The 20,710-nt window shown below is 50.5% G+C and overlaps 1 protein-coding gene across 2 annotated transcripts in view; it reads right to left on the bottom strand.

Moving 5' to 3' along the window:
* LOC126919165 (semaphorin-1A) overlaps positions 1 to 20,710 on the bottom strand; it is a 145,587-nt gene that overhangs the window by 9,690 nt on the left and 115,187 nt on the right. For both annotated transcript variants that reach the window (XM_050727923.1, XM_050727924.1), the window contains exons 3-9: positions 7,381 to 7,477; positions 5,301 to 5,710; positions 2,186 to 2,274; positions 1,654 to 1,795; positions 1,014 to 1,362; positions 315 to 931; positions 27 to 237 (exon numbers count right to left, since the gene is read on the bottom strand). In XM_050727923.1, the coding sequence (XP_050583880.1) occupies positions 27 to 237; positions 315 to 931; positions 1,014 to 1,362; positions 1,654 to 1,795; positions 2,186 to 2,274; positions 5,301 to 5,710; positions 7,381 to 7,477 (1,915 nt within the window). The remainder of the gene's footprint in view (positions 1 to 26; positions 238 to 314; positions 932 to 1,013; positions 1,363 to 1,653; positions 1,796 to 2,185; positions 2,275 to 5,300; positions 5,711 to 7,380; positions 7,478 to 20,710) is intronic.

The following is a 20,710-nucleotide window of genomic DNA, read 5'->3' as shown; positions in this document are numbered from 1 at the left end:
ATCGCCGCTGGACATTCGTCGCTTACCTGTTTACGTTTTGACGCTGTTCGAAGTACTCGTACTCCGTGTCCGGATACGGCAGATTATCGTCCTCGTCTTTTCTACATTTCCTGCCGCACAGGTAGCCTGCGACGAAGCCGACCAACAGAGCTGCCAACGCGCCGGCTACCACGGCCATCACCAGAGTCTCTACGGAATACTGCGGCGGTGGTGAGTCTGCCGCCGATACCTCCGGACCTGCGGCGATACGATCGTGAGAAAATCGGACGGATCCGGACGCCGAACTCGTCTCATCTCCTGGAAACAGCTCCTACCCGAATTATCCTGTTCCTCGTCCTGCATGATATTGATGATCTCCCCGCCTTGACCCTCCTTATTCGGTATCATCGAGTCCTGCGGGAATTTGTTCTGGTTGGCGGAGATGGCGCCGACGCTGCTCGCGTCCTTGTTCGAAGTTTTGCTCGGTGGACACGAGGCGTGCAGTCCGGTCGCCACGCTCTGCAGAAATCTGCTCGCATCGGTAGCCGCGGGCCCGACCAACGCTCGGCATTTGCCCTCAACCTTGTCCCAGGCGCAATACGGATCCTGCAGGGCCACGCACTCGCCGCACGACAAGATCCTATCGCTGTAGCACCGGTGTAGCCTGAGCGCCTGAACTTGGCTATCGGCGATCACGACCAGCCTGCCGTCCTCGAGGCCGTCGCCGGCCTGCGAGGCTCTCACCACTTTGATGCCGCGCACCGGCACCGTTGACGGGAACGCCTGGATCTCCTCGATCACCACAGGGCTGACCTTCAGGTGTGTGTCGGCCGACTCGGCGTTCACCGCCTTGATCACCTTTCCATTGTCCGTACCGATGAACAACACGTCGTACGTCTTACCGCCTGGAGTCTTCACCTGAGGATCGACGGCGATCTGCGTGAATCTGTAACTGCGCGAATGGAAGCGAAATCCGTTAGCGCGACCATATTCTTTCGTCGACTTGTATCGACGACCGAGGATTTCCGACTTACTGGAAACTGGTGCGTATGACGATAGGCTGACCGAAGAAGCTCGGCACCAGCTCGTCCATGAGGGAGTGCGTGTTGATAAAATTGAGGGTCAGATCGGGCAGAGATCGGGAGTCGTTGACGCACTGGCCGGGCCTCGGGTCCGGAACCTTGGTACTCTGAACCGGCAGCCAGTTCGAGTTGATGGCGCTCTGTTCCTTGAAGTTACCCTTGAACGTGTCGGTGACGTCTTGCAAGGAAAAGGCGCAGACGGCCGAGCCGCTGATGCTGTTCACTGGGGTAGTGAACGTGCCGTAAATCAGCTGCGCCGACTTATTGCCGTACTGGCCCGATATCAGTTCCGTCGTTGATTCTGCAAATAACGCGCGCTGTAATTCCATGGTTCTTTGTTCGCGCGACCTCGGCCGCATCCGCGCAGGTTTACGAGCGTGCCAGCGAATTCTATTGAAAATTTATTTCTCGACCTTTCCGGCGTCTGAGTGTCGCCGTTTAAAATCAATGACGTCGCGGTTGACGTCCGATCGAACGAGGTATCTCGGGTGCCTCGATACCGATCTCGAGGCCGAAGCCGCGTGCAATGTTCGTCCGTGAGCACGATGGACCAAGATCGATCGCGTTAACCGTACCAGAAGCTTGTACTTACGTATCTCGTTGAAGTAGAAAGGAAAGTCTCCGGTGACGGAACAATTGAGACGAGACTTTAGGAACGAGGTCCACCTATTGCGATATCGATGCGGACCACCTCGATCGTATTTACAGACTCTCGCCACGCGAGAATAGACGGTCTGCAAAGGAGAAGAGAATAAACGTGTAAATGGTCGTCGCGTTTCTTGTCTCAGCGGTCAAACTGCTCGATAAAATCGAGAACCGATAACGCTCGACCGGTCGGATGCATCGATGCAGCCACGTCCTCGCCAAATTGTAGGCGATCGCGTCGCGAGAGAAGCTCCACGCTGCTGCTTTTGCCGATAAATTCGAGCGCGGAGGACGTGCCACGCGGTCACAAATTTCCCGCGCCGTTCGAGAGAAAATTCTGGTGTAGACGATCGTCGTGAAAATTTTCATCGATTACAGCTCGCGGAGGAATTTCATTCGAGAGACTCGGACGCCTGTGGAACGTCGCTGAACCGGCGAAATCGATCGACCGCGATCAAAGCAATGGCAAGACCACTTACCTTGCCGCAATTGATATATTCCACGGCGGTCTCCCGGAAGAAGAAGTAGACGAAGTCTCCCTGGGCCATGGAGCTGACAAAGTTTGGCGCTGCAATTAGAACGGGCGCGTATTACAACGTTGTTACCATGGTTATGTACGCCGGCGGCAAACGGCGCTCGTAAAGTTCTCTTATGAATAAACGAACGCGATAACCGGCCGAATCGGTACAATGGACCGAGCTACGATAAAATATATAGACAGCGCTCTCTCTATCTGCTGTGGAATAAAAAATGAATAGAGTAAGCGAAGCCGATGGGTGGCCTCGAAAAATCGACTAAAAGCCGCTCGTCGAGCACCCCCGATCGGAAGAATAATCCGGCGTTGTTTTAGGGCGGCGACATCAGATCCTCGTTAAAAAATCATTATCCACTTCGGGATCGTCTGGGAGAACGAGGGGCCAGATTCCCAACGATCGTGAACGGGCAAATCGTAAAAATCAATTTTACTTTCCTAAAGCTTGACGGAAGAGGAGCAGGAGAAGGAAGAAGACGCGGACGCGACGTCTTCCAGACCGCGGCGAGAGCAGGGCAATAAGCCAACCGCGAAGACGCTAGAACCGTTTTATTTCGTCGATTATTCGAACGACGGTGTCGCGCTGGAACGACGCCCTGCTCCTCTCTCTCTCTCTCGCTCTTCCTATCTCTTCTTCCGCTCTCAATTTTTCTCCTTCCCCTTCTCTATCGCCGCAAACACACGTACGCGCGCACTCTCTTGCTCTTGGGACCGGTCGCACCGACTCGCGTACACGAGCGTCCGATAAAGTGGGAAAACTTTATCGATTTATTAACTTGACAGGGTTTTCATAAGCTTCTTAGGATTCATAAAGTAATATTAATCTCGCGCGCCACGTAGGTATATCCGACCGACCCGCCACGCTCCAGCCCATAAATTTTCCGTCGTTTCCTCTGTCCCGCTTTACACCGCCGCCGATTCATCTACCACACTTCGTCGTCCAGCTGTCTTTCTTTCTCGATGCATTTTACCGCGTCACCATCGAGACAAAGCGGAAGTTGCAGCGGGAAGGCAGAGGAGATCAGGAGTCGTCGGTCTATTCGCTCTTCGCCTCTTCTTCCTTTCCCGCTGCGATGCATTTTACGATTAGAAAACTGTCCGACGTTAGATACCCGTGAAACGACGCCGGCTCGATGAAAATCACGGATGGTACTCGACAACGCGCGCTAGTCGCTATGGAGGCTCTCGATGATCGTTTGGCTGAAAGTAGTAACGATGTAGCAATTATTTCACGGCAAAAACAGAAATTCATCGTCGCAATGGAGCGCGCTTTCTATTTTTTTTTTGCATTTTTTTTTTTGCATTTTTTCCGCGAAAACTTTTCGGTTTTGCGTTGGCAACGAGCAACGAGAATTTCGAGCGACGAGCGAGAGGAAAAGGTCAGCGCGAGCGAACGAGGCAAACGGAGAGAGGTCGGTAGAGAGTTGAATTTTCAACGAACGAAGGGAAAATCAATATTATCCAGCGGCCGGAGAAACTTGATTAGCGTTCGTACACCGTTCAATTAAAATACTCGAGCGGACGAGCGAAACCGTGGAATAAGGTGACGCACACGCAGTTTACCGTTCTCTTTGTTCCTACCGCAGTTACTTTTCCTTCCAGACTTTTCTAGCAATCGAAACGTCGCGTCGTTCTCGTAAAAAATTCCCGTCCCGCGTTTCTTCTCTACCTCGCCAATGAGCTCGCGCGTCATCCCTCGGTATCCGAACTATAATTCTTTCTCGCTCGGTGACCGTTCCGAATAAAAATTCGACCTTTCGGCAAATTCGCAGGGGAACCGTAATTCTCGTACGCCCTTCGTTTTTCCTCGCCGAGCATCGTAGATGTTTGGCTGATGCGAGGGAGCGTGGGTGCGAGACGCTGGAAAAAGACGCTAGTTGGACGGCGAAATGTACGAGACACGCCCGATAAAGCAGTTAATAATAGCAATCCACGAAAAAACAGCTCGAGGAAGAGTCGTTGAACCGGCGGACAGGGGCCAGCAGACAGGTCTTTTATCCGGATTAAAATTTCCCATCGACGACGTGGTACCGTGAGACGCGTTTCGTCCAGGGCGAACAGAGACTTCTGTCATTATACAGATATGGAAGGGCAGTGGAATAATATCGTCGCTGTGCGAGCTACGAGATCCAACGTACACGCACAGTTAATCTCGGAATTACATCGTGTGGATTAAAGCCGGTACCCGGTAGTTGGCGCACCGCGCCTTTTTCCCTAATTTTTCGTCCCGTAACTCGCAGAACCGCGATTTTCAAGGTCCAACTAAAAACTTCCAGTAAATATCGAATCCGTGGCTTGAAGCTTGCGGCCCTTTCGGATCTGCAGTCGAATATCGCGAGCATTGGCGCGCGAAGCACTAGCCCAGCTGACCCTCTACACAGCGCTGCACGGTACAAACCACTGTTTGCATAAATAGCGCGTGTAACCGGCATTTCGAATGCCAATGAATTTTCTGCGGGTGGTCGTTTCGTAATTATCCAGGAAGCGTGACCGAAACGCTTAACTCGTTCGAGCGAGCAACTTTCTTCCGGAATCTCTCGCTCGTTTGGAAAAACTTTTTCTCCGGATAGAGCAAAGTGTTCTCCCCATCGCTAGCCGCGAGGAACGTTTCAGTATACCGTGCGATAAATTCCTCCCTGCCCACTACTGCCCTACCGACCTTTTTCCACCATCAGGAACACTCCACCTGCTTACGACGTATATCCAGCGTGGCCGCGTTTCTCATACTTTAATCTTTAATCGCGCGTTAACGTCGACCGGCCTGCCTCCAATTCGTCATCCACGCTCTTGCCCATTCCGTATCAACCAGATCCTAAGAAACATCGTCTAACGGCTTTTTAATTTCATCGATGACGCGGCCGATTACCTTTCTCCTGCTTGCTCGCGCGCGTCACTCGTCTTATCCGGCTAATCTACTTTTTCTCATTCGACAGCCGCTTGGTTCGCTGTACACAGTCGCTTTAAAACGACGTACGACACACTTACGTAAGCGGAAGCGACGACCGGGTCGACCGATCGATCGCTAAGAAGAAAAACGAAAGGAGCGTCCTGGATTTACTCACCGTTTAGGCTCTTGGAGTCGTACTGCTCGGTCTGCAGCGGCTCCCTATAGATGATGGGATCCATGCCCGCGAAATCGGCCACCGTGCCGGTGTAAAGTTCTCCGTCTACGTAGACGAAGGTGCTGTTGTGACGAGGGTCGTACGGGCACATCGCTTGGCCTCCCTTCTCCTTCAGGATCGTATAGTTGCCGGGGTGTACCCCGTAGTCGCGGCACATCGGCTTGAAAGCGTTGGTCGCGCACACCAGCAACGTGTTCGAGTCCGTCTTGACGAGGATGCGAATGTAGTTCTGGCAATTCTCCTCGGGCGTGCCCTTCACCAGGCACATCTTCACGTCACTGTCGGTCGAGTACCAAGTCAACCTTTGTTGCTCGGTCAAGTCAGTCAGGCTCAGATTGTGCACGAGATTTCTGAAATAGAAGAGATGTTGCCGCGAATGAATACGCTTTCAAGCTGGATTTGCTTCTATTCGCGGCGGTTCCTTCGGCAAATAGAACTCGAGCTCGCGATCGAACTCCGAAGTTCGGTAATCGCGCAACCAATTCTCCTTGCTGCGTCGAGCTTTCCGCTTTAAGCGTTCATCGAACGTCGTCGTATGAATGGAATTTTAAAAGACAGCCACCGATAATACAGACGCGAAACCCAGTTCGCCGAAGTAAAGGATTTTACTGGGAATTTATGGGAAAAGAGAAGCTGGCGAATCTCGACTCGCGGTCCCTTTTCGTCGAAACGAACCGCTCCTTCGAATATTCCCGAACGTATCTCCTCCTCCGAGAATTTTCCTATTTCCCGCGCGCGATCCCTAACTTTTTTCGATACGCGATACTTCCGATCGCGCATTAATCACCGTGTGGCACCGAGAGGCTTTCGCGTCCCTTTACTTTGTCCGCTTATCGCGCGCAGATTCTCCGGCTTCTCGGGAAATGTAGTCGGTCCCAGCGCGCACCGAGTCGACGACAAAAAAGTCGATCGAAAGGCCGAGAGCCACGGGAACCGCGACGGGATTCGAGCGCCGTCCCGATCCGTTTATTACACACGGGCCAAGATTTATGGCGGTCGGCTCGAGATTAATATTCCGAGAGGTCTCGAGCTGCAAATTTTCCCCGTTGTCTCGCGACAGCTCGCATTTGCGCGCGATTTAACCTATCCCGGTAGTAGAACCGGGCACCATCGATTTCGAGAGAAAAACCTAACCCGATGACACTCGCCGAATCGATCGAGCAATTAACGTAATTCTACTGACGACGGCGACAACGACGAGCGATCAACGATGACACGATCGATTCGCATCTGTTCACGGGAGGGAGACCCAATTATCGTCACGACCTACCAGCAACCGATTTCATTCCGTTTTCTCTCTCTCTCTCTCTCTCTCTCTCTCTCTCTCTCTCTGTGTGTCTATCTGTCTATCTCTTTCGGATGAACGGAGTGGAATCGAGCGAAGATTCGTTTTCGAGAGGAAAGATAATCGATAGGAATCGGATTCGAGGGCAAACCGGAGTTAAGGAAGCTCGGTACATAACGATTTCGTGGAACAACGTTGGCGAGTGGAAGGAAACGCGGAACCACCGACCGGACGAATCCTTCGACCCAAATAGCCAAGCGTTCCGCGAGAGATTCGTGCTCCAGATTTCGCGGCCAGTAGCCGATGTATATCGCGTTTTAATTACATATTACGTTCTCTCTGGATCCCGCGGGAGAAAGTTTTTTAAAGAACCGGCGAGCTTGCAAAAAGTCGCGCTTCCTTGCCGCTTCACATTCGAAGGCTCGTAAAATAAAGCGCGCGAAGAAGTTTCTAAATAAAGTTCGACGATCTCATTAACAGGGTGGAACAGCGTTTCGTGGCCGGTCTCGAAGAATTTATCGTCGGAAAGAAGAGAATCCCGAGGAAGACGAAACTCGAAAGGAGGAGAGAGGAGAGCGTGGAAACGAGATTTCCCGGTGAAACTAGTCCGTACACGTAAAGATCAGGAGGTGCGCGAGCGTCGATCGCGGTAGGCTCTCGAACCGGTAGCAAAGAACGAGAAGAAGAAGCGGTCCTTTAATTAAAGCACTCGCTCCAAATGAATCCTCTATTTACCTTCCGCCGACCAGAAGATAGTTCCCGTCCCGGAGTACCAGCCGAAAGTAGTCTGTGTGCGTCTCGTTCCCCGTAAACCTGAACACATCTTCGGCACCTGGAAAAGAAAAGTAGAGGAACGTCGGTTGGTTTTCCTTCTATCGTTTGAAAGGAGGAATTATCTTATTGGTGTAATTAGAGGAGTCGACGGATCTCGTTCGCGGTCGTTGCTTTCGCGGTGAATGGTCGCGAAAGGCGGGCGGCCATTGACGAGCGCGACGCGGCCCAACGGCACACGCTGGCACCGACGACGTTTGCAAGCTAAGCCGTTCACGGTATCGAGCAAACGCCAGGTCGGTTTAATAAGCGTAATAAGTTCCTTTTGATCGCCATTCCAAAGAACAAAGGTTCGATCGATCGTTAACGGTTCTATCCCGATGATCGATCATTTTTTCACCCGACAGGAAGCTACTTCATTATCCGCTAATTACCTATCTATTAGTTACAACGAGCCTCCCTTCATCCTGGCCACCCCTTCAACGATCGATCGGTTCCTCCGCCCGTCGGCAAACTCCTCCCTCGCGATCCTCTCCGAGAACGATGGGAGTTCGTTCCACCGGACAAATTTCTCGGAAATTTTCGTCGAAATTCGCGAGCCTCGTTATCGCGTATCGTGAAAGGTCTTAATCATCGAGGCTTGTGTACGCTGCATCCCCGAAGCGTAACGATTAACCTTTTCTTTCTCGCGACAGCCCGCGGCGCCTCGTTGCACCACCGTTGCCATCGATAACGAAGATAACGTTCGACACGGTCGAATCGTAAAGTCGCAGGTTCGAACGAACCGCGTGGCAACCTAATTCCGCGGCGGTGCCTGCAGACACCGAGGGCATAATTATCGACGTGTTTCCGCGTTTCGACGTCAGTCAATGTCACTGACCGGTCCTTCGTATCCGGTCGATGCAATTTAGGTCGGCAGATAAGCACGCAATAGCATCGACAGTAACAATGAGCGGATAGTACGGTGAAGGGAGCCATTATGAAAGGACCGCGCCCTCCGCGCCGGCTATTCACTTCGTCCTGCCGCAAGACGTTCGGTAAAGTAATTAACGTAATTCGTAGCAGCTCGCAAAGCGAGAGTCCATTTCCCAGCTGCGTTCAGCCGCTTCCATACTTTTCACGATACCGTTGCAATATCTGTTTCGAGCGAAAGAATTCTCCTGGCTTCCTCGGCGAGCTACGCTTTCAAACGGTTTCCAGCAACCGGAATCGTTCCGACCGGAGATTTTTATTTATTCGTACGGCGAAGAATTTCCAGAGTTTCCATCGTGCAAAAAGGATGGTCCGGCGAGCGTAAAACGTGGAGGAGTGACGGACGCAACGCGGTTCGAAATTAACGCGTCGATTATCCGTCGTTCACCGGGCAGGTAACGTCTGAAGTGCAATTAACGCGGTCCTCCGACACCAGTCAATATCGATGATTCCGAGCGGCGTGTCTCGCGTATGCAATTTGGGTCGCTGATAGCCGCGGAATACCGGCAAATGGGAGCGCACCATTATCGGAGGATCATACGTCTTGCACTGGAAACGAATTAACGTCACGCTGGCCCGCGTTACATTCGTCCTCGTCCGACGGGAAAGCCCGAGAGAATCGGAAGGTTGAACGGAGAGAGAGGGTAGTTAGAGAGACAGGGAAACGGTTTTAGATAGAAAATCGGAACGAGATCGCTCCGGGATATAGCCGAATAGCTGGCTGTCCGCTTATTAAACGTTTTCCGCGTGGAAACGTTACATCGGTATTTACGGCATCTGCTTTTGACTGCTTTTTTACTTCGGGGGTCGAACGCGTGTCCCATGGTTGAATCGATAATTATCGAGTCACCGCGGCGGTACCGTTTGCTCGTTCATTCTCCACCGCTTTCGTTTTTCGTTGCTGTGGCGCGGTGGTTCGCGTCGAGAGCGTTCGATCGCGAAATCAAACGCGGCGAAATTGCACAAGGATATACGCGAAGGCCGCGTAGACGGACGCAAAGATCGGTGGACGAGGGAAGGGGGAACGCGGTCTCTTTCGCTGATTGGCTTTGAAATTAAACGGGGCAGCTTGTAACTCCCATCGGCTCTAGATTCGCTCGGTTATCGCTTTCCAAAATTAGCCGGTCGATTGCAATCTCGCGCGCCAACCATCGTGAAAACGCAAAGATTCCGTTTCACCGTTCGTTCTAATTTCCAGCTGGAAATTAGAGCTCGAACGAAATCGACCGGCAACTCCCCGTATCTATTAATCACGGAAAATTCGAGGTGCGTTTGCTCTCCGCGCCGACCATCGCATTCTGTCTCTCGCATCGTTCGTGTGACGTGTGTGTTCCACGTGTCGCGATGTCCTTTCACAACAGGACGAGACAGGAGTTTGCGGTGAACGTCGAGTTTCGCCTGACAGCGGGACCAACGATATCCGCGGAAGCTGACGCAAAACGCAAGCCAACGAGTTGATATCGGCTTACACGTACAGCCGAGGTAGAACGTCTCGTTTTAAGCCGCCACACACGATCCTGCACAGCCGGGGACGATCGTGATTGCGCTTTTCAATGAGCGACTTTTTGGCATTGCCGAGCTTCTAAGCGCGTCACAAAGCACTTAAGCGCGTTTCGCGGGTCAGCTGGTGGCCGGACCGACACGTCCACGCCTCTTCCTGTCCATTTTCATTTCGCTGTTTCAATCTCTGGCGTTAATTGCGCCACGCGAAACCCGCCCGTAAGTTCGTTCATTTCAATCTGGTTGCCAAGTAACCGGTGGCCGGAAGTCGTTTCCGAAATACCGATCCAACGATCCTATCGACTCCTAACGAGGAGGAAGCACCACGTATCGATTTCGAGGCAAGTTCGTAAGTGAGAGGCCACGTAGGTATTCGCGCGGCCAGTGTATCATTGCAAATTAAATATCCGTTTCGGCGAGGAAACTAGGTTCGCGGAGGGTCGGAGAGAACGGAGGCCAATATTTTACGATATCTCGAACAGACCGTGCGTTACATCGAAGCGTACAACGTACGATTGTTCGGGAACCGCTAAAAAATTGACCGAAGTGAATTTATCTGGTCCAGCAGGGGCCAGGGTAGGCGAGACCACAAATCACGTATATAAGTTTGCCGAGGCGGTGGCACGGCATAGCGTGGCATGGCGTGGCGTGGCGTGCCATGAAACCCCGGCACCGGGTATTCGGAAATATTGAACGCGTCCAAAGTTACGACTCTGCCGTCAAACTTGCTCGATCGAAGTTTGCGAGATCGTTCTCCACCGTCCCTCTGCTCGGCCTGAGTAGACCAGCAGGGCCCATCCAGACGGGAATCCAGCGAATATAGCGGATCGGGTAAAAGATGCACGTTACCGAACGAGACCGAGAATTCTCAAGCGGATCGTTGCCACGTCACTATCACGGCAATTAAACGCGCGAGTCCGCGCACCAGCCATTCCTTGTCGATCATCCCGCTACCTTTTGGTAGACTCGAACGAGTCTGCGACAAACGCGATGTATTAATTTAGGGCTACGACGTTTTCGACATTTACACCGATAGGTATCCAAGTGACGGAAAGAAAACTTCTCACGGACTCTATCGACTCTTCGTAGTCGAACTTTCAAATTCGACGCGACGTTGGTTCGAACAATTTGCAAGTTATCCGGTGCAACTTTTCCCTCGTACGGACTCTCGTCGTTTAACGTTCCGGATCGTCGTGACTCGCTCAACAATTTCGAAAGTTCGCGTCATAACGCGAGCTGCGTTCTGGTCGACGACGAACGTTTTATCGTGGAGCGTGTAAGATCGCGCGGGATCGTTTCCACGGATTCGAATGGTTTAACGATGTACGACGAGCCTCCAAAGTACATACGTATTTTCCTCTAACAATAAGCGGTGGACGTATTCGGATGCCGTATACGAGAAAGTGGAGAGCATAACGGTCGGAAGATAAGAGGAACGCGCGGTGAATTAATAAAGAAAGGAGCCGAGCGGTATCTGGCGATCCGATCGTCTGCGGCGTACCAACGTTCTCCTCGCCGAGAAGTGGATTATCTCCGGTGACGGTGTGCCACACGAGTGGACCCATGCGAGGCCCCGGTTTACACACGGAGGGATAAGGAAAACGAGCGAGGGAGCCGGAGTGGCGTTATGTCGAGCGAAAGTCATTAAAGTTTCGCACGTGCCAGGGTGACGGCACTGCCAGCAACGACCCTAGCCTATTATTTTTTAACAGCCCCCCTGCAGCTACCTCTCTCTCTGTTTCTCTCTTTTTCTCTCTTTCTTCCGGCTGTATTTCCGCGCACGCACACAGGTGGAACTGCGGTCTTCGACCTGCGGTTAAACCATGACTAATGAACGAGCCCATCAACCGACTCCAGTCTCTCCCGCTGCTTTTATTGCGTCGAAAGCTGTGCGAAAAATACGGTTCGATCAGCGGTTTTGGACATAACTGCCGCGTCTTCAGCCGAGAACGAGAGCTTTGGGGGAAATTATCCAATCGGAGAAGATCGCCTTCGTCTTGGATCGGTCTTCTCCGTTCGAATCGTTAAGCGAGATTTTTTATCGCTACGGCGCGCGGATAAGTCAGCGTTTCTGTCGTCCTTAATGGCGGACAAAGAGTCCGCAACCTGCAGCCATTGCGGTGAAGCGGAAAGGCTTCCACTCGATTATTAATAGGTCTCTTAATGCAGCGCAAACGGCCGATATTCCATCAATGGAGCACGTTCTCGTTCCTGTTTACGTTCTAAATTTGTTTGTCTACATTTACTATTTGTTCATTTAAATAATATATTTGCACGCGTGAATGCATTTTCTTCGATTATGTAACAGCTACGTTACGCTCCTGGGTTGCGCACGATGCAAGTTGGTGCGTTTTCGCGAAATAAACTGTTCGCACGGTATGAATAGTCGAACGAAAACGCAAGCGGATGTCTCTATCCAAAGGCCAACTTACTTTATTAGCAGTGTCCGCGCGCGCGACGCCGTCTCTCGTAATTTAACTTTTAATTAAATTAGCCGCGGGTGGTCTACCGCGTGTACGCGTTTCCACGTGAATCTCAATTTTCTTAGAGGAAACCTAAGCGCAAGAGTAAAACGGATAAAAGCGAAGAGAGAAAGAGAGAGAGAGAGACCGTCGAGATTTCTGAAAAATTACCTTGCCACGGAACAGGCAGTGTTCTCGAGCAGTCATGCGAGCGTTTTCTGGCATCTCGACGCGGTATGGGAAACGCGACTGAGGTGTCGCGTTAGCACTTCAATTTCTTGGGACACAACACGTGTTTCCTCGACTAAGGTATGCCTGACGAAGCGAAAGAAAAAGCGCGCGAGGGAGAAGCAGCAGGATGAGGAGGTAACGAGAGTTGAGAAGACAGAACGGGGAGCAAAGAAGAAAAAATAGAGGAAGAAAGCTACAAGTCAGTCAAAGAAGATTCAAATACGACGGCGTATCTCCGGGGTAATCGGCCCGACGCGACGATAACCGTTCCCACGGGAAGGAACAACTTTTGTTACGACTTTTGTCGAACGAAAACAATCGTGCTGCGATCGAATAACTGGGCGAGCGGGAAGCTCGTGAAAAGTTCTCGTTCTACGGACACGCCTTTCTAAGGTCAGTTGTCCGGTCGAGCAATCCACTCGCCTCAACCATAAACGAAAGAATTATTTTCCTACTCCCGAATAGTAGCTCGAAATCCTGCGGATTAACCGGATCGTCTCGAAAGGAGAAATTTCATCGGGACGAACAGTTTTGGTCGCTTTGGATTCGGATGATCGACGATGCACAAGCGCGGGGTAAGTACGCGAAAGGTAGCGGGGCGTATCGAAGTTGTCGTGCACGTAATTCCGCTGAAAGGGAAAGGAAGGATAGAGCCAAACGCCGCTGAAAGGACCCGCGGCTCCATTCTGTCACAATGTCGTTAAGTCGTCGGAAAAGGTGTTCCCCGAAACGTTCTTGCGTCGTATTTGTCTTTTATTTTCCCTCTTTTCGTAGCCCATCGAGTTTACATCGCTAACGAGGGACGTCAACCGGAGCGTCTCGTTTGCGAATCGACTGGACTCCATCCAGCTCTAGAATCCCGTCTTCCTCGTCGAACGTTGGCTTTGAACCCTTCTCGAGACGGTCGAACGAGATTCGCAGCCAGCTCGCCTCTCTACGCGCCTTGCGACTCGGACGCGAACGTCTATCTTCGTCGATTCTTCGTTGCTTTGAAATATCGTTTATCGAGCTCCGTTTACACTCAGCAAAGACTTTTTCTTTCGTCACGAGCGAGAACAAGTTGGCACAGTAAGTCGTACGCGGTGCTCGAGAATAACCGTTACGAGAGGAAACGAATGAATCGAAACTTGTTACGAGACATCGAGCGACGTACGCGAACGTGGAACTCGAAGAACGTTCTGCGCGAAATCGGTTATTACGCGTTTCCAGTTATTCGTTGCGTGGGTATTATTCGTTCATCGACGACATATGCGCAGAAATGGGAAAGGGGGTGTATTCGCACGGCAAACACTAATAAAAACGACAGCGTTCGAAGGCGCGCTCGCGAATAACTCAATTTCCGACGATTGGCGAAGATGGAGGCAGACGTGGTAAAGTTTTATGCAGAATGCCGTCGGAAGAAATGTGGAGGCTGACGGGAGTGCCGGGTGCCCGCTAGGGACTACCCAAAAACGTAGCGTACCGTAAAATAGCGGAACTTCGGCTCACGGGTTTGACCCTGGCATTTATCGCGTCGGTGCACACTTTAGGAATGTACCTATGCTCGCTAGAGCTCGTCGGCTGGGCCGGGGGTGAGACGCGCCGCCAAGGAAACGAGATCATCAGTCCGGGGAACGGGTCGTCGGCTCGGCTCGATCGGTCGTGGTACGATCGTTAGCGAGGCCCTCGATGTATCTGCATTGTCACCTCGGTAATGGCTTTCGATCCTGAACTCGATCGTACGAAATCTCCCTGAATCGAGGAGCGTCTCGAATCCTCTTTCGCGTCTCGACTAAACCAGAACGATCAAATCGATCTCGCGCTTCCACGATTTTCCAGAGAAACAATTTCGCTTTTTCTTTTCTTTTCTTTTTTTTTTTTTTGTTCACGCTTCTTTTCTTACTCGATATTCGATAGCGTCTTGGAGCTGCGAAACCTTGCCGCTGCGAGATATTTCGACGATCTTGGAAGGCGTCTAACTCCTCGTAAGATGCTAAGCACGCGATACTACGAAACGAGGTCAACTCTCAATAGTCCCCTTGAAACGAGATACGAGGAATACGTATACCGATTCTAGTGTCGCGATTCGAAGCAACGCATTCTGGATCTACGTCGAATGAATGGCGAACGAGGTAGTCGAAGTTCGCTTGCACATCCAACCTGGGAGGGGTAGCTAAATAACTTAAAATCGTGGAGCGGTAAGTAGGTCAACGGTATCCAAGGGAAGAACCTCGAGCAACACTGGAAGAACGCTAACAAGAACGATGCGAAGCGGCGAAACAAAAGCTAGGCGTATTCGATTGTCTGCGAGAGCGAAACATCGTTAGCTCGCTGTCGCAGATCATCCGCAAAAGTTACGTTGCCAACAAATAACCTCGATACGCGAGTCCAGCCGTGGGATTTCTAATACAAAGCAGAGTATCGAACTCGGAGGAGCAAGTTTTCAAACTTGCCAGAAACGGCTGATCTTCAATTAGCGGACGAAGTAAAGCGAAATAAAGAAGCGGTGGATATCGGAGAAAAGCGAGAACGGCGAGTTTTCTCGAAGCGTGAGCGCGGTGGAAACTCGGCTCGACCTAGTTCCCTGATATATACACATCGGTTCCCGGGGTTTGCTACTACGAGAACGAGGGGCGTCCTTATCTAGGCGATAAGTCAAGGATAAGCGCGGGATCCGTGACTCGGTCGACGCGACATAGCGAAAGCCGAGATGAGAATGCAGCCAAGGCTGCGCGATATCGCCAAACGTCGAATCAGGCCGAAGTTTGAATTAGGCCGATGCCTGAATCGGGCCTCGGCTCCAGCAGCTAAGTATTAGGTTGTCCGAGAAATGTCTTTCTTTTACAGATCCGTCTTTTACAACGACGAACATCTTCATACAAACACGAAACCTAATCTGTCGAACGTTGTGATTTTTATTTCGATAGAACAAAATTGATCATACGTAATTCGATAAAATAATACAAAACGAAAAATATTGTGCATCCATTATTTCCTTATAAAACGAAAGAAACTTTTCACACCACCTAATAGATTCCTCGCGTCGATACGTTCCCGTTACATCGCATCGCACTTCGTTGCCCTCGACTCTACCTTTCCGTAGAAACGCCATTTTTCGCCAGTGTTTTCCGTCACTTTGCCCGATGTAAGGCAAATCTCACTTGGGTATTCCGAGAATTTGCGAAAAGAAGCGCGCGCCTTGACACCGCGAAAGCGAATTAACGTAAGTTTCCTTTGGTGTCGAGAGGGCAGAAACCTGGGCTTCGATGACTCGCAACGATTGGTAGGCCACAGCCGTGAATCGTTAGCGAAACTGCATCGCATCGCGCAGTGTGCGGGCTAACGCAAATGCGGGATTAATCATTCAAGCCGGAATGGATGCGCGGTCGCGAATTCGCTCCCAATGGTTAATTATCAGCGAACGCAGATCGAACCTCGTCCACCGAATCTCGTTTCGCGTCTTTGCATCCGCCCATCTCTCGTATTGCGTGTCCACCGCACTCGTGCCCGCGTCGTCTTTCTCTCGTAATTGGCAGCCACTCTGTTCGCGTTGTTCCTCATTCGTGCGTTTCGATTTATTTGATTTAATCGAACATTTATTAGCGCGACACTTTTAATCAACACGCGATCGATTTTTGATGGAATACGGCGCAAAGGATCGCGGTGGAAGTACGGGTGTTGAAAGCACCTTAAAGTTTTCCATCGAAATTTCACTGATTTTGCACGGTGTTCTACATAAAGTGACTTTTACGCGTGTTAAACGAACAATATAATTCGATCGTAACAATTTAGGAAGACAGGAGGATAACTGTGAAACGTAGCGTCTCCATTCTCGCTACCTTTCTCTCTCGCCCAAGATAAATTAATCGGCGGACGGAACGATCGAGCGATTTTCATCCGCGTTGCGTATACTGCGTGCAATCACATGGCGCCACAACAAAAACGCAAGAGTGGATCGAACATGTCCTTAATTTCATCCGTGTTCCGAAAAACGTACATTTTTTTTCAGGTCGAGCGGTTTTATTTCAATTTTCTCGGCCGTTATCGGGGGCGTCGCGTACCGCGGTGAAAACGGGAAACGAGCCCGTTCCGTGTTCCGTTCCACGCTACCGCAGCGTTGCCTCCGTTCCAGCGACGATAATGAATTTATGGTGACCGCACAGAACATTCTGGTTGTTATCGAACTTTACTAAAATACCCGTTACGCGACTCGATTTTTCCCAGAGGGAAAAAAAGAGGCAGACGTATTCTAAGCGCTGCCTATCCTTTTTCGTTATCAGTTGCTGCATTAAAAGGGAAACGTATTTATCGTTCGCCACGAAGGAAACCGTTCGCGTATTCTTACGACGCTCAAAGCTCCGTTAACAGCAATAATTTCACGAAGGCCATGTAGAAATTTCAATCGTTATCGAACTTTCGGCAAAAGAACCTCGAGCACGAGCTGCAATTCGCCCTGGGAATGGTACAGCTCGATCGATAAAGATTGTCATCCACTTAACAGCACGGAATCGGATCAGCGACGTTGTCCATACATCGATTCTGTTTGTCGCGCATTTGGCCTGTCGACATCGATTCGATATCAACGTTACATCGGCAACGTATCGGTGCACATGCTCCTTTAAAGAGAAATATGTCAGTGAAAATTAAAGCACTAAAATGTATATATATATCATGCAGATATCGCGCCGTTAAACGAGCAATGGGCTGAGTACTGTTTCGGTCGTCTGACGCTTTCGATAATTTTCATAAAGAAGTTTTCCAGGTAAACAGCGTAATGAACAAAGTGGTAGCAATCGAAACATCGTTCACGCGAACCGACGACGGCTACTCGTACGTCGATTATTTATGAAAGTGGCCGTATCGTAGGTGCGCGCACATCGTTAATGAAACTAATTACGCGATGCGATGCGATGCAATCCGCTCTTACGTGCGAGATACAGTGGCCGTGCCGAATCACGATCGCCTCGGCGAAATTAATTGGATTACGGGCCAGTGTTTGCCGGTCTTAATGCCGACGGACGTACTGCGTGGCTCGATCTAATAAATCAATCGTTCTAGACCACCACTCTATGAATTTACCACGCGATACGTTATCGCTTGTGATTGGGATCGAGCCACTAGCTGGAAACACGTTCCTTCCTTCTCTTTACGCCGGTGTTGCTCGTGTATTTCTCTTGGTATTTCGTTCGCGTTATCGTTCCGAGCCGATGCTTTTATTGGACGACAAAGCCGATGCGTCGCTGGTTCCTTCGAAAGCACTCTGAAAGTCCTTGGAAACTCGGCCGTCGCGAACGGCCATTGTTCTCCCATTTTTCTGGTCGTTTCTCTCGTCCATGACTTTTCCGCGGAGGATGGCCCTGGATTCCTCGCTATTTATGGATCACTTTGTTTCCGAACGAAACGCGCCGCGTCGCGAAGCGGTTACCCGAGCGCCAGACCTTCGGAAAATCGAGCAAACAGCCTCCTAGCCGGTATCGTGAGAGAAACGGGTCTCGCAGAGGCGATCGATCAACGGTTAATCGACGAAACGCAGGGTGACGAGAATTTTCGAATTCCCGAGCGTGTGAGTAAATTTCAGCTCCGATAACGAACGGGGAAGGAGGATGTGTCCCTGTCGACGTATCGATCGTCATCTGTCATTCAACGTCGTGTCTTTCAAAACCCAATCAAGGGATCATACTTTAATTAATCAAGATAGAAGTCTCGTTGAACGAACGTCGCGCGGCAAAAAGTCCATTAACTTTCGCGCGTTATTAACGCCGCCTCTTTAAACGTTTCCGATCCGATTGCTCTTTCGAATTATTCTTTTGGCTTCTCTTTGAGCGAGCAGAATTTATTTACGACAACGGATCTCGAATACACCATCGCGCCTCTTTGCAGCGTTGTCATGGATGCGTGAAAATGATCGTTTCGTTCCAACGAGCCAACGTGCATTTCGTATCGCGTTTCGAATTTACCGTATTACACGGGACGTTAAAACCGATGCGACAACGTCTACGACCGACTTATATATCACCTTTTATCCATCTGCGAGTAGAACTCGGCTTTTCTCTCGAGAGAATAACCTCGATCCGCAAAGGATGTTTGCCTGGCGTACCTATTGTCTCATCGCGTTCTCGTTCAGCTCGTACGAGGGAGCTTCACAGACACTTTATTTGCATCCACGCTCTCTGGAAAACCTCCTTCGGGCGTTCGCGATGACCAAACTTTTTTCACTTTCTCGGACTGTCTCTACACGTTCACCGCGAGTATTTACAGGCTTTCCGGACCAGACCAACCCTGCGGCTGTTCTCTCCACCAGAGACCCGCCTAAAGAAAGGATTTCAGATTGAAACAACTTTGAAAACCCAGAGAACACGACCCGTTTGCGCGTAGGCTCGATGATCATAGATACCGATTTTCCCCGACAGTTTGTCTACGGACAGGAAATCTTGCATCCGGAATGCGGAGGCGCGATCGTCACGTTCAGCAGGGTGTCGGAACCAAGGTAAACGCTATCGAAGGAAGGTGTCGTCAGTACGATTGCGTGTGCGTTCGACAGGAAGCATACCTAATCGTTTGCTGGCAATTGTTCGCATCAACAAGTGGCAGCGAGGAGAACGAGCGAGGGGCAGCGGTATCCATTGCGTTTACAAAGCTACTCTGAGCCGAACTTTGACGATAGACGGAACATACGCGTAGCGATCACCGTTGTCACGGCAGTTTACTCGTTTACCGTTTTGTCGGCCGATATAGATCTAAATGGATACTTGGCGTTTATCGGTTTATATTAGCTTCCGATACTCGTCCTGACGATCAAGTTAATTAAAAATGTTTTAAGGGAATTCGTTCGATTCCGCGAACGAGGAAAATCGGCTCGACGTTGAGCATCGGTTCCGAAGAGATCTTCGCTGTTGAAATATTTGGGTCATCCATGTCCAGTAAATTGCAAGTAGTATCGGGTAACTCGTCTCGGGAACGCGTATGCCGTACGGTAATGGGTCGACAAACTCTGTTGTGTAATTGATCCGACATTCGATGATCGTGTGCATGTTCCTGTGCAACGTTATGTCGTTTGATTGTCCCCGTTTCCACGATTCGGTTCCATTGCTCTTGGACAGGCACGAGTCGAATTTCGATCGTAGCTGATCGGGATATTCGCGATTCGGCAAATGCTAAACAGGCAGAGCGGCGACGTGCCACTTAATTGCCTCTTCCTCGTCCAACCAACGAGTTTTCGTCGACCATCGCTCGGCCCAATTTTCGCGATGGCAATCTTAACATCGAGATTAAACAAGACGTCGAGTAGAGCCGCGGTACACCCTCGATTTAACCGGTACACACACCTGCTCGATCAAGGTAACGCCGATCGATATTCTCATCCGGCCGAAGCGGATTGCTGTCAGCAGTCGAACACGTACACGGCTCCGTCGCGATATTTCATCGAAAATCGCCCACCCGAAATCAGCCGAGTTGGCGAATCGCACTCGCGCGCCTTCCATCTGCACGCGACACCTTTCCAACATCGAATTTCTCTCGTCCGACGTAGATCCGAGTGCCGCGACTAATTAACACCTCCGAGTACAAAACGCGTTTACAGCAATTACCACGGGATTAATTTCGATAAAATCATTCGTTGAAAGGAACACAAAAGACAGACACCAGACTCCCGAGGTGCAAAGACGTAAGAACGCGTGGAATGTGGATAAACGCGGCTAGTGCAAGGACTATATCGAATACAATTCTTGAAAGCTGATATTTGCTTCCGCCTGGGAAAATACGACCGCGTGATATTTGCTTCCCTGTTTCCCCTCTCTTCTGCGTTTTAAATCGGGAAACGGGAACGCGTAAAATTCTCCTTTGGCTTACGAATATTAAATAAACGAGAGACGAACAAATATTTAACGAGACGACAAGAACGCGAGCTACTAGTTAACCAAAGTATTTATTCGTTTACCTTACCGACCTCAACTTCTCTTTCTTTCCTCTGGCTGTTTATCCAAACAATCTCGATTCTCGACGCGATCGTTCCACTTTCTTGCTCGCGTTCGCGTAAACCTGCAACTTTTCATCCCGGCTGACCAATAGTTCGATAACGGGGCGAAAACAAAGCAGCGATCGTTCTCGGTCGATTCTTTACGGCCCGCAGTCACACGGCCAACGAGAAACAT

The sequence above is a fragment of the Bombus affinis genome, chromosome 8, assembly GCF_024516045.1.
Source record: "Bombus affinis isolate iyBomAffi1 chromosome 8, iyBomAffi1.2, whole genome shotgun sequence".
NCBI classification, from domain to species: Eukaryota; Metazoa; Arthropoda; class Insecta; order Hymenoptera; family Apidae; genus Bombus; species Bombus affinis.
This window is presented reverse-complemented; position numbering and strand designations above follow the sequence as displayed.